This window comes from Brachypodium distachyon, chromosome 3, assembly GCF_000005505.3.
Source record: "Brachypodium distachyon strain Bd21 chromosome 3, Brachypodium_distachyon_v3.0, whole genome shotgun sequence".
Lineage (NCBI taxonomy): Eukaryota > Viridiplantae > Streptophyta > Magnoliopsida > Poales > Poaceae > Brachypodium > Brachypodium distachyon.
Window position 1 is genome coordinate 6,318,009 of NC_016133.3, and position 13,721 is coordinate 6,331,729.

The 13,721-nt window shown below is 43.6% G+C and overlaps 2 protein-coding genes across 2 annotated transcripts; one reads left to right on the forward strand and one right to left on the reverse strand.

Annotated features, from left to right (window-relative positions):
• Positions 1-1,300: 1,300 nt before the first annotated feature.
• LOC100827486 (aminopeptidase M1-A) lies at positions 1,301-7,776 on the forward strand. The gene is made up of 19 exons (XM_003571646.4): positions 1,301-1,752; positions 2,046-2,191; positions 2,272-2,374; positions 2,671-2,857; positions 2,975-3,068; positions 3,657-3,810; positions 4,118-4,222; positions 4,301-4,417; positions 4,640-4,753; positions 5,290-5,472; positions 5,579-5,858; positions 5,958-6,079; positions 6,174-6,271; positions 6,357-6,534; positions 6,637-6,751; positions 6,854-6,921; positions 7,019-7,096; positions 7,176-7,250; positions 7,378-7,776. The coding sequence occupies exons 1-19, from the start codon at positions 1,516-1,518 to the stop codon at positions 7,558-7,560; spliced, it is 2,637 nt and encodes an 878-aa protein (XP_003571694.1). The 5' UTR covers positions 1,301-1,515; the 3' UTR covers positions 7,561-7,776.
• A 1,452-nt stretch (positions 7,777-9,228) lies between these two features.
• LOC100841235 (U-box domain-containing protein 35) lies at positions 9,229-13,147 on the reverse strand. The gene is made up of 8 exons (XM_003571065.4): positions 12,955-13,147; positions 12,326-12,408; positions 11,949-12,070; positions 11,673-11,855; positions 11,062-11,413; positions 10,844-10,945; positions 10,328-10,744; positions 9,229-10,005 (listed from the first exon to the last, which is right to left on the reverse strand). Exons 1-8 carry the CDS (start codon positions 13,145-13,147, stop codon positions 9,229-9,231), a joined length of 2,229 nt encoding a protein of 742 aa, XP_003571113.1.
• Positions 13,148-13,721: the final 574 nt, after the last annotated feature.

Sequence of the window (13,721 nt, forward strand, 5' to 3'; positions counted from 1 at the left end):
TGAACTGAAACCACGACAAGAATTTACGATCCTATTTGGGACAATGAGCCTACTCTACTAATCTCCTCTACCAAGCTATTGTACCTCAACATGTTGTCCCAACACACTTGGATGTAGGCGGGTAAATTACATGTCATGCAAAACTTTGTATTAATAAAGATGTCTCAATTTTAGTAAAAAAACAGTAGTGTTTAAAGGGTAGTTTATTAATGATTAGACCTAAAAATATAATATCTAAGTGATTTAATTGATTTTTTTGGCTCTCTTTTTCTTTGAGCTCCCGGCTCTGCTACACAACACGATTGGCAAATGACGTTTTATCTACCACCATTATAATATCCGTGCCTTGTAATAGACTTAAAAAATTACATAGTTAGCGAGTTTGTTATCCTTACCTTGATGTGCCAAATCAACAAGCGACGCATAAAACCACGTGATGTAGTCAACTCGATCTTTTTTATATGTACCGTGTATGTCCCAAGTTGGACAAGAAACAAACTACTTGTTTCTAACTTCTAGGTATTAGGGGAAGCTTTCCTCGAACAAAATACATGACGTCAACGGACTAATGGAGTTAGCAGTGAGTGAAGGACGAGGACCCGCCAACGAAGGATGGGCCGTCAGGCGAAGGTAAGGGGCCTTCAATGAAGGGCGAGCTGACATCAATGAGGGTCATCCACCATTAATGAAAGGCAAGAGATCATCAAGGACAAAGGGTCATAAGACGCTTATAAAGGACGAGAGGCCGAAAAATCAACCGCCAAAGGACTAGGTGCAGCCGGTGAAGGGCGAGAGCACGTGGATGCAGGAGAAAAATACCTTGTTCCATGCATGCAATATCAACGCGGGGCTCGCCTTGTGCAAATGGCCGAATCGACTGTTTCCCGCAAGTTTGGTTCAAAGTGCTTTAAACCGCGTCCCGTACTCATTTGACCCCATGCAAATATCTGTATTCCATATCCTCATTGACCTCATGCAGATATCTTATTGACCTCATGCAAATATCCAAATATCTGAATTCTATATCGGGCAATAAAACCATATATCGTTATGATTTTAAAAAAAGATTGACCCCTGATACACGCAACCAAGCACCACGTAATTACCGTGAATCAAACAAACGCTGCTAAGAGTCAGGAAACTACGCAAAAATCCGCTTCGATCCTTTTCTTTTGACAAGGATAGTCCGTCTGCCCTATCAAAAAATAAAGAACCTGTCAAAGAAAAGGATAATCCTTCTCGACTTCATCACCAAGACACGAATGGCCATGGCCGGGTGTCGTTCGACTGTAGATTGAGCCGTACAGCAACGGAACTCCGGAACCCCGTTAACAACAAGCCGTTGGAGGAGCCCACAATATAATATCTCATCGCACCGGATCGCAAATCGCAAAGCGCTCTTGATTAATCATCGCCGAGCGCCTCCGCTGCTCCCTCCTCCAAGTCTCCGACGCTTCCAAATCTCTTCTTCTTCTTCTTCTTCTTCTTCTCTCTTCCTCGGGGGTAGCGGTGACCATGGCGGCGGAGCAGCAGAGCGCGGAGCAGTTCATGGGGCAGGCTCGGCTCCCCGGCTTCGCGGCGCCGCGGCGCTACGATCTGCGGCTCACGCCCGACCTCGACGCGTGCGCCTTCGCGGGCTCCGTGGCCGTCTCCGTGGACGTCGCCGCGCCCACGCGGTTCCTCGTGCTCAACGCCGCCGACCTCGACGTCTCCCCCGGGGACGTACACTTCACGCCCCAGGGCTCCGGCCAGGTACCTAACTGCTGCTGCTGCTTTGTTACAGACGGCTTTGGTGGTTTGATCTGTTCGTGTGAGGTTGGAGATTTGTAAACTGAGGCGTGGGGATTGGTTGGGGGCGTAAGGTGTGAGGTTTTGGAGCGGTGTTTACCGGTGGCTGCAAGTTTCGGCCCTTGGAGGTGGCGTTAGTTCTAGCATTGGCTTGATAGTGGAGTGTATGAGATCGATCTGCTGCAGCTTAAAAGCTTTAAAAATCGATGTGCACTGCTTACTAGGGCTTACTTGTCCTTTGCTATCTTTCGCATCAGGTGTTGCATCCTGTGGAAGTTACCAATGCGCCGAAGGATGAGATCTTGATTATTCGCTTTAGCGAAGTGCTTCCTCTTGGGGAGGGAACATTGGCAATTGCATTCCATGGAACTTTGAATGACAAGATGAAGGGCTTTTACAGAAGGTAATCAATTGTCATCTTTAAATTTTATCTTTAAAGAAATTCACAATTCACAATATAATCTTTCTTCTTTGGCTTTTTAGTGTGTATGAGCTCAATGGCGAGAAGAAGAATATGGCTGTAACTCAATTTGAACCCGCTGATGCAAGGCGCTGCTTCCCATGTTGGGATGAACCCTCTTTCAAGGTTTACAGGCTTGCTTTTTTCATTACTCCTTTTTGCTTTTCAGTTATTCTGCACAGTTTTGCAGCTGTGTGTTTACGGGAGAAGGAATGCATGTATGGAGGACTTGCTGAGGAAGGGTAGATCGTGGCCACATATCATGCTTTTTAGCTTTTCAAAGAAGGCTAAATTGTTGCCACACATCAGTTAACCCATTGTTAAGAAGTGCACATCTTTGGGACAGAATGATCAAGTATTAAGCTTCTTTAGATACACAAAAGACATACTTTTGGGTCTAACTTCTCCTTTTACTTCTGCAGGCTGTCTTCAAAATTACTCTAGAAGTTCCGTCTGAGACCGTTGCTTTGTCAAATATGCCAGTCATTGAAGAGAAGGTCAATGGTCCTACGAAAGTTGTTTGCTTTCAAGAAACCCCAATAATGTCAACATACCTAGTGGCTGTTATTGTTGGCATGTTTGACTATGTTGAAGCTTTCACTACCGATGGTGCTGTAACTTCTCTGTCACATTATTTTACTATTACCATTATGCATCTCTTTAGCTTTCACCTTTTGGTGGTTTGTGCCTTGAATTTAACTGGCCTCATCTCCTCTTCCTTTTCAGGCACTAGTGTGCGTGTTTACACACAGGTTGGTAAGAGTGCCCAGGGAAAGTTTGCTCTGGAGGTTGCCGTGAAGACACTGATCCTCTTCAAGGAGTAACTTTCTAATCTTCCGCCTTACTAAGATTGACACATTGTCGCTAGATTGATAGTCACCGAATATTTTGATGTGAATAATGCTACTATTGCGCATAACTAGTCAGTATGCAGACATGTGTCAACTAATGTCCATTTACGTTCTCAAGAATTAAGTTTTATAGGCTGATAAATATGTTTTCGTTCGTGGTATTTGTGTGTAAATGCACTGTTTTTTCTCTGTCTCTAGTATAATCATATAAAACAATGCATTATTAGCCCATTTCCTGATATAGTGATTACTCCCTCCGTCCTGTATTAAGTGTTGCTGATTTAGTACAAAGTTGTATTAGATAGGCATTGGAAAGACTGCAAAATTGATGGTAATGTTGATCTTCTCCGAAGATGGCATTTCTGAGTTAAATAAGCCTGTCAAAAGTTGATTTGTTCTCCATGCTTTGATGATTCGTGAAATTCATACCCCTTTAGGAAAAGTCATTTCTGTCAAAATTTGGGGGTTTGTTGAGGGCTTGAGGCATCTCAGCATCTACCGTACACCTAAAGTTCTCTTCATGGGTTCAGCTAATGACGGCTTTTTTTATCATGTAGGTACTTTGAGGTGCCGTATCCTCTCCCAAAAATGGACATGATTGCGATTCCTGATTTTTCCGCTGGAGCAATGGAGAACTATGGCTTAGTTACATACCGTGAAACAGCTTTGTTATTTGATGAGCGACACTCTGCAGCTGCTAATAAGCAAAGGGTAGGTTTCTATGTAATTCATTGTTTCACTGATTTTGAACTGTCCTGGCAATATGATTCTTTTTCATCATCAAGTAATTGACAATGATATGTCAAACTGATTAAATTGAGTCTTTTATAATGCACAGTGCTGACTCTAATAACACAATCAAAATTTGCTCCGTTCTGTCAATTTAACAAAAATAAGCACGGACTGATGCTGTAAGTAGTTCTGTAGGCATTTGATTTAGTGCACATCTGTTTGATGGCCAGGTGCTATTGACGCTGTCCTTTTGAAAATCTTGACTTAATCCTTCTTGTCTGTCCAGGTTGCAGTTGTCGTTGCACATGAATTAGCTCACCAGTGGTTTGGGAATCTTGTAACCATGGAATGGTGGACGCATCTATGGCTTAATGAGGGTTTTGCAACATGGGTAAGAAATTTAGAACACAAAAATACTGAGAAGTTGCAGGAAAGTTATGTTGTTCATCTGACGTTTCTGCCATTGCAGGTATCCTACTTAGCTGCAGATTCTTTCTTTCCTGAATGGAATGTTTGGATTCAGTTTCTAGATGAGTCTACAACAGGGTTCAGGTTGGATGCTCTTGCAGGGTCACATCCAATTGAGGTAAAAGTAATTTCATCATTTTCAGCATGCTATGTTATTGAAAAACACCAACATGTTCGTGCTACTTCATTAAATTGCTGGAGATGTTGGTGCATATTATCAGTATTCTAATAGACCTCATCAGATTTTATCAAGTGATATTAAATTTTTATTCCCTGTTAATGTACGTTAACTTTTCCTGCCGGGTGTACATATATGTGGCTTATTATCTATTATTTTCAGGTGGATGTAAATCATGTTGATGAAATAGATGAGATATTTGATGCTATAAGCTATAGGAAAGGAGCTGCTGTTATTCGGATGTTGCAAAGTTATCTTGGGGCTGAGATCTTCCAGGTTTGCTTTGCTTATTTTTCCCTATTTTATTTTATGCAGTGTGCTGGTTTAACAGGTCATGTGGCCTTGACTGTAAAGTTACTTTTGAAGTAATACTTCCCCTCGCACATGATTTTTTGCATGAAGGACATTACTCTGTTATTTTCTCAATTTATATGTGCAGTTGGTTGAACCTCATGCAATCTTACTTGTAACTGTATAAATGTTCCATCTGTTTCAAAATGTGAGGTGCCCAGCCCATACCTTCCGAGAATCAACTTTGACAAACAATGACACTGACAAAATGTGGATCATATGATGCAACCAAATGGCATCATTTTTGTGTTGCATAACCCAAATTTATTGATCTATATATGTTGATCGAACTAAATCTTGAAATGCTTGGGCGCCTTATATTTTAAAGCTGGCAGGGAGTACTATCTGTTGGAACTTAAACTTTGCACGTTAGTTTCATATCTGCCGTCACCTGTCAGTTAAAATTAAATAGCTTCTTAATGGAAACAAGAATTTTATTCATTTGGTCCTCGTTTTGCCAGAAATCTCTGGCTGCATACATCAAAAGGTTTGCATATTCAAATGCCAAAACGGAGGACTTGTGGGCTGCCCTTGAAGAGGGCTCTGGTGAGCCGGTGAACACATTAATGCAGTCATGGACAAAGCAGCAAGGTTATCCTGTTGTCAGTGTAAAACTCAAGGATGGAAAGCTAGAGCTGGAGCAGGTTTGGCCATGGACATCCACAAAATTCCTTCCAACTTTGCATGTTTTTATCAGATAAGTTTCTGGGTTGAGGCTTTCTGAACATCTTTTGGTCCTGTCTCTTGCAGACACAGTTCCTGTCAAGTGGGTCCGCAGGAGTTGGGCAATGGGTGGTTCCCGTCACACTATGCTGCTGTTCATACTCACTTCAACAAAAGTTTCTTTTCCGTGGGAAACAAGAGGATTTCAATTTGTCAGGGCTCGTAGAATGTCAAAATAAAGATGACTTCTGGATAAAACTTAATGTCGATCAGACTGGCTTCTATAGAGTGAGCTATGATGAGGAACTTGCATCCCGACTTAGGCATGCAGTTGAGACCAACAAATTGAGTGCAGCAGACAGATATGGTAAAACTCTTGCCTTGTTGCTTAAAAGTTAAAATTGCACACGTCTTACCCCGTTTAACTATTCTAGTATTCTACCTCATTATTGTTTGATACATACAGGTGTACTTGATGACACATATGCCCTCTGCATGGCTGGTAAACAAAAGTTGGTCACATTGCTGCATTTGATTGCCGCCTACAAGGATGAGACTGAATATACAGTGCTTGCAAATGCCATCAATGTACTATTCTTATACTCATTCTTTATATGCTTATTGATTTATTGTGTTTGTAATCTCGAGTCTTTTCTGAGAATTTTTTTTCTTGGCTTCATAGACAAGTCTGAGCATTTTTGAGATGATGTCTGTTGCTGCACCTGAGGAGTTGGGTAATATGAAAAAGTTCCTAATTGGCTTTCTTGAGCCGTTCGCACAGTAAGTTAATTGCTCTTCACATTATAGTGGAAGGATAGCTTACCGTGTAATCTCTCCTAACCTTTCTGAAATCCTCCCTTTGCAGGAGAGTTGGTTGGGATGCTAAGAGCGGCGAGGGTCACCTAAATGCACTGCTAAGAGGTACACTGTTGAATGCTCTTGCAGAACTTGGCCATGAGGCTACCATAAATGAAGCCGTACGTCGATTTAATGTCTTTCTGGAAGACAGAGAGACACCACTCCTCCCACCAGATGTCCGAAAGGTTGGCACTGTAACTGAATGTAAATTCTGCATATAGCTACATAACCGTGCAAGCTATGTGCAGACGTGCAATCCACTTGTTAACCCTCTTCTTGTATTGTAGGCTGCATATGTTGCTCTGATGCAGACGGTGAACAAATCAAACAAAGCTGGTTATGAATCACTCCTGAAGATTTATAGGGAAACTGATCTTAGCCAGGAGAAAGTCCGTGTGTTAGGTAAAAACTCATCATTTCCTTTTATGAAAAGGTTTATGTTTTGCAGGTGAGCATGGGACCATTTGTCGGAACCTCATAAACTAATGTTCCTCTTTTTGGTAGGTTCATTGGCATCTTCCCCTGATCCTGATGTTGTCCATGAAGCTCTTGACTTCCTGCTATCTCCTGAGGTAACACAAGATTGATAAAGCTTTCGAAGCAGTGCAGATAAACATTTATCCTATCATCTTACCCACCAGTCTAACTCATGATATACTGCATGCACAGGTAAGGAATCAGGACTGTATATTTGTTCTTCGCGGAGTGACCGCAGCGGCACAGGAGGTGGCATGGACATGGTTGAAGGTATTCATTGACATTTCTCTGTTGGCTTATACTTCTTTTGTTCTCCTGTACTGACTCCATTGCCTTGCCCATGGTTCAGGAAAAGTGGGACTACATATCAGAGACCTTCACCGGACACCTGCTCACCTATTTCATCTCAGCCACCGTCTCACCGGTATGCCACTGCATAAGCATAACGCCTCTTTATTTACCACGCTCACACGACCACACGCACAACTAAATCTGTATAAACTATAAACTTAAAAGCCGCTAACATGGACGGAATGTCGATTTGTTTTCAGCTCGCGACGAACGAGAAGGGCGACGAGGCGGAGGAGTTCTTCAAGAGCAGGACCAAGGCGAGCATCGCAAGGACGGTGAAGCAGAGCCTCGAGAGGGTGAGGATCAATGCCAAGTGGGTGGAGAACACCAAGCGCGAGGCCGACCTCGGCCATGTCCTCAAGGAGCTCGCTCACAAGCATTGAGACCGGGCGACCTGGTTTTCCTGTGCATGTAAGATTTGTGCTACTGTACTACTTGCTCTGATTCTAAATTCTTGACTCAAATTTGCCCAAATATGAATGTATCTATTCTTAAAATGCGTCTAGATATATGTAATATTTCGACAACAATTTAGGATCGGAGGGAGTACTTTAGAAGAAGTTGGTAATAATAAAGGGCGGTTATACACTTGTTGCTGATTGTTCTTTGAGGCGATTATTGCATATACCTGTTTGTCCTATTCTCTCGACGTCCCGATATATTTGCCCCGTGCTGCCCTCTGAAAGAGACGCATTTGCATTCTGCTTGCTGCCTGGCTACCCTGTGATGTTTGCTCCTTGTAATCAAGCTGCATTTCCTTTGGGATGAAAGGAACGTCGATTGTATTTGCCCCCTCATCGTGCTTTAACGAGGTGCCCACGGCGAGATCTTGCTTCACACCCGCAATCGCCAAACCACGCCCACCGTCCAAAAGCGTGGGCCGTGAAGCCCTTCTCGATCAGGGTTCTCTTCTCCCCGCCTCGCCGCGAAACGGCCTCGAGCTCCCCCGCCTGGCCGCCCCCTCCGCTGGCCGCCGCTCGCTCCCCTCCAATGTCTCCGCATCAGGTAGGCCATCCTCTACCGATCTGCTCCCCTTTCCTTCTTCGTCTACTAGCGCAGCGCATTCATTCCTCGCCCTTAGCACGCGCACGCACCTCTGACGTGTTAGCCCTGGTTTCTGGCGCGGCACCGTAAGGAGCCATTGGAGACTTGGAGTGGCCTGCCGCGGCAATCGTAAGGAACCGAGCACATGGAACCACTGATGCCGAGAACCAAGTGGCTTTCGTCTTCGGTCCCAAATTTTGCCATAGCTAGGCAACTAGATTAGCTGGGGCTACATTCATTTGGTGCTGTTCCTAGTTGATCCAATCAGCTATGACGGCGCTCCCGCTTGTTAGTGATTGTGCCTGCTTAGTAATAATGATGCATACACGTCTATTATCTCTGGCATACTTGTTCCTCGTAATCTGATTTCGTTAATAATCTGTAATAGCGCCTTATTCGCGTCCATGAGGCTGGCACACAAGACATAGCAAAGCGTCGACGGTCAGTGAGGCAGTTGTGCACTTGCAATGGTACTGTATTTTTTGTCTACATCACTCCTAGCATCTAATTTCATATCCAATAACAACGCGTCGAATGAAGCAGATATGTGACCCGTTCAATTTTTTGTTTTTGTTTTTCTGATAATGGTTAGCAGTTTATCATGTGGTTGATTATGGTAAGAACGAAACAAAATTCTCTTAGCACCTCTTGTGTGGCGACCTGGTGACAAAGAACAGAGGCGAAACATAGTTGAGAACCTGAGGCTGCTATTTTACAATTACAACTTGCATTTTGGTATGTTACACACATGCATTGCCTTAAGTTTCCAATATGCGCTCCTCTCACCTACATGCTAATAACCTCTTCTGGTTCGCCGAAAGCCCGAGACTATGTTTGGCATCTTATCATCATCATCATCACCTGCTGCAATCCATGTTCATCTCATCGGATCCCAGGATCTGAGCAGAGCAAAGATAGCAGAGGCTTTTCCAGGCCCAGAAGGCAATTCGATCTCCCATCTCTCTGTACATGCTTGCATCGTTTAATCACAACCAGGGAATATTTTCTTATGGTATCGATACATCATCATCATTGTTGAAACTGTATGGTGCGCAGCTCGAGTAGGTTGTGCTCGTGCTGCTGACATGGGAAGCTTCATACTCTTGCCCAAGATTCCGCAGCCTATTCAACTCAGGCATTATTTCTTTCCCGAGATCTGGCCTGTCCTTCTTTCGTAGCTCAGCACATTTCAAAGCCAACTGCGCGAATGCCAGAGCCTCTTCCACTGGCCAGTCCGTTACCGTCTGGTCAAGTACCTCTTGGAAGGCTCCTCTCTCTATGGCATCCTCGACTTGGTGCGTGAGGCCCATGGGGGACCTGGCCGTGATGATCTGGAGCAGTAGGATACCGAAAGAGTATATGTCAGACTTTGTGGTGAGCATGCCTGTCTGCTGGTACTCAGGGTCAATATAGCAGAATGTGCCGGCTGTGGATGTCATCCTGTATTGTGTGACTTCAGCTATGGACTGTGGCACCAGCCTCGCAAGGCCGACATCACTGATCTTGCTGACGAAATTGTGGTCGAGGAGGATGTTGCCAGGCTTGAGGTCTCTGTGGACAAGTGGTTCGGGCTTCGCCTGGTGAAGGAAGAGAAGGCCAGTAGCGATGTCGGCAGCGATCCTGAACCGGATGTTCCATGGGATTGGTTTGGTGTTGCCTCGTCGGCATAGCCGGTCCTCTAGGCTTCCGTAGTCCATGTACTCGTACACTAGGCAGCCATACTCTGGGCAAGCTCCGAGCAACAGGACCATGTTTGGATGCCGCATGCTGCTTAGTATTTCGATCTGCAAATTATTGATTAGCATACAATTTAGGTTCATCATGGCTTCATCTGCATAACTAAAATGCACCTAAAGACTGAATTTCTTAACGAGGACCAGCAGGAAGATAAGGTGTCCTCCGTAACAAAGAAAAGAAAACCTGTTTTTCCTTTTTTTTTATGGTGAACAACATATGGTGTTTTATATTGTTGTAGTATATCTAGGTACTCAAAGCAGCTCTGAATAGACTGACAAACAAACAACTTACCAGCTATAACTGCATAAATATATGAAGGATAGCACAAAACTTTTGGCTGCTGCAATGTTGTATCAGATTCAGATTTACCTCTTGCTGAAATTGTTGCCTCCCCTGTGATGCGTCTGGTCTTAGGATCTTAATAGCAACATTGGTATGATCCAGAACGGCTTTATACACTGGTCCATATCCACCTTCGCCTATCTTCAGTGCCCTGTCAAACTTATGAGTGGCAGCTTCTATATCATCAATGGAGTACCTCCTGTACCGGAGATCCGTGTCTGTTGCTCTCCTTCTCTCGTCCGTTTCACGCTTTGCCTTCCATTCTGCTCTCAATCTCTTCTGCGCCTCGAGCTCTGCAATTTTTTGTGCAGCTTCTGCTGCCTCCAGCGCGGCTCTGCACTTTGCCTTCTCCATTTCAACAAGTGCAAGAGCTTCTTCTTCTGAATTCCTTAGTTCTTCGTACTTTTTGGACTCTTCTACCTTCATTTGCGACAGCTGAGCCGCCTGCAGATAGGTTACTATTCATTTTATTAAGAGCTTTTGGTGGGTTTGGGAACTACTCGATGTTTATTGTTAAGTGTAGCTATGCAGGAGTAAACACACCTTCTGTTTAGCGTCAACTGCTTCTTTACATGCGGAGTTGTACATTTCCATTGTCTGTTTGAGCTCTAGTCTCAGTCGTCTCATCTCAGCTTCTACGTCCTTCTGTATTCAAGTGAAACAAAATATAAATTCATGATTAGTACTTCAGAAGTTCAAATCAGTGTCCAGGTGCAAAGTTTTAATCAACTTTAGCAACTTCACGTGTACAATGCTCGTACCCCGGCTGAACTTAGGCTTTCAATGGATACATATGATGATAGTTCCAGAGATTCACCATAGTCCATGGAATTTAACTCCATGCTCATGGGAAAATCAATGTCATCTGAAAAGGAGCTGCGAGTCACGGAGGGCCTTGGTGGTGCGATGAAGTCGATGTAGTCATCGAAGTCTCTCTGGGGTGCTTGCCTTCCCGAGAGGAGATGCCTATCTTTCGTTGGGGCCTTTGAATAGGCTGATAGTCGTTCGACCGATGGTCTATTTCGCTCCACCGATGGTCTATTTCGGTCCACTGATGATCTATTGGACTTTGGTGACGATGGCTGAGAAAACTTCCTCCAATCTCTTGACGATCTGTTGTACAAACCAGAATGTTTCTTATAGTTACGTTTTTTTTGCGCAATTTCTTATAGTTACGCTAACAAGGTTTTTTTTTTAAACATGCATGTTAACAAGTTCTGAAGGTAACTAGAGTGATGTGAACGAGAAAAGATGTGCTATTTTCCAAATGCAAGTATGTGAGTGTTTAGATTGTGTAAACCATTTAGCTTCAGAAACATGCAATGTGCTTATTGACTATCCGAGTGCTACTTTTTCTTCTTCATGAACTCACCTTGCAAATGGGTCAGATTCTATGTTTGGTTGCGAGTTTTGCTTCGGAGGGAGAGTAGTAAAGGGTGCCGGACCTTTGGCTGCCTTCACTTGGATGGCCTTCCCTTTGTGTATTACATGTACTGTGCAATAATCAGGCGCCATCTTCATCAAGCATGTTGGCACGTCAGGATTTCTAAATCTTCTGCACGGCATAAATTAAGTCCACGCTTGTGTTCATTACAGGTATCAGAGGAATGTAATGTTGCACAACCATGGAGTATGGATGAGTATGTACCTGATGAATGTGTTTCTAGTTGATGCCCCGACAACTATATCTGTGATGGTATGACTAGTGGCATAGTCAACAATTGCTTTGGAGATATCATTGTTGTCCAAGATCACCTCATTCAGATGCATCTGCGATATGCATATGGCAGTGTATGCTTACTTGTGTATATTTGCTTCCTGTTGTTAACAAAGGTTTAAGATTGCTAACTGCACTTGTGGTGTGGTTATTTGCTTCTTGTTGTTGTCATTATTATCCTCCTGCTTTAGCACTGACTTATTTGATTCCAGAAGTCCTTGGGTATTTATTAGCTAATTATCTATAGTTCAGTCTACGACCGCAAAAAGAAAAAAAGAAATCTGTAGTTCAGTCTAGTGCTTTCTTACCCCTTTACGAGCACAGTAGCCTCTGTATGAGATAAACAATTGCGACATTTCTGCATCCGCATCAACTCCACGGCCTGCTTCAGCTGTTATATGGCCACGCACAAAGTAAAACAGAATAAGTGATGACAATTTTTTTTTCCATGTCAAATAGTACAATAAAATGTTTATTAGCCACCTCATGGAATCAATAGTTAGGGAGACTAGTGAATATGGTTTTTTTTGTATTGTATCTATGCAGTCAGCTGTATTCATTTTGGAACAATGCAGCATGTGTCATTCCACAACGCAATGAGCAGTTTCTTGTGTCTAGTTCACTTTCCTACATTTTTTTTAAAACGCAAATGTGTGGCTTTAAATTCTCACCACATGATGACATTATGCACATCATATTGTTACAAAATTGCGGCAATCACCCAAGTTCTCAACCTACCAATTTTCCAAAAATAGGTCTGCTGTGATGATGAATAGCTTACCACCATAAGGGTGGAAACTGAATGCCCTTGTGATCTTAACTTTCCTCCTAATTCTTATGGTGTTGAAATGTAGAAAAAAGTCTCTTCTAATTTTCAGTTCCATCTTGCTTCACGCAGATACTTTTTTGCATAAAAGAGACCAAAAAATGTACCAACCGTTCTGACTACTTTGATTGGTCCTGACATGGACCAACTGGAGGGTGCTGCCCCTTGCCAGGAGCCGATCCACCGCCCATTTCGCCGCTTGCTGGCTGTTCTTGTCCCGGTCGACGGCCACGATGGTCGAGCTGTCCTTCCCGGCCTCAGGCTCCCCGCTGTGCGACGATGTTGAGAAGGCCGAGAGGTACATTTCTCAGCTTTCCAACCAATCAACCAACCATGCAATGGTCGAACCCAAAAGATGACGCAGCTAGAATGCGAGAACAGGAGCGCAAACGGAAGGGGGAGAGAGAGACAAAAGGGGATTTTTGTCTCTCTTCCTCTCCCTTGGCCTTATTTCTCATGCAATGCCTGGGATTCCCTCCTCCTCCCTCCCTCCCTTGCTGCTGCCACCAAGCCAGCCGAAACTGCTGCAATGTTGTTTTAGGGAGTTTTGCTGTTTTGCTAAGTTTGGATACGGTGTTGTTGTGAGGGTTCCCTTAATTTTATGAGGCTCCTGTTTCCCGGGTTGTTTGTGTAAGGGGTGTAGGGACCTGTTCAATGCTACCTTGTTGCTAAGAATAGCTAGTGACATCTCTAAAAGGAATAATGGCATAATCATATTCCTGTTGAATTATATCTGTGACTTAGTGCGGCTTCTTTGCATGTGTAATTGTACATGCATTGTTACACAACTAGAAATACCCAACGCATGCTTTTCTGTGAGAACTAGCACCGTGCATGTGCGTTGCTACTGACTGAAAACATGTAATATCCCTGTTAGT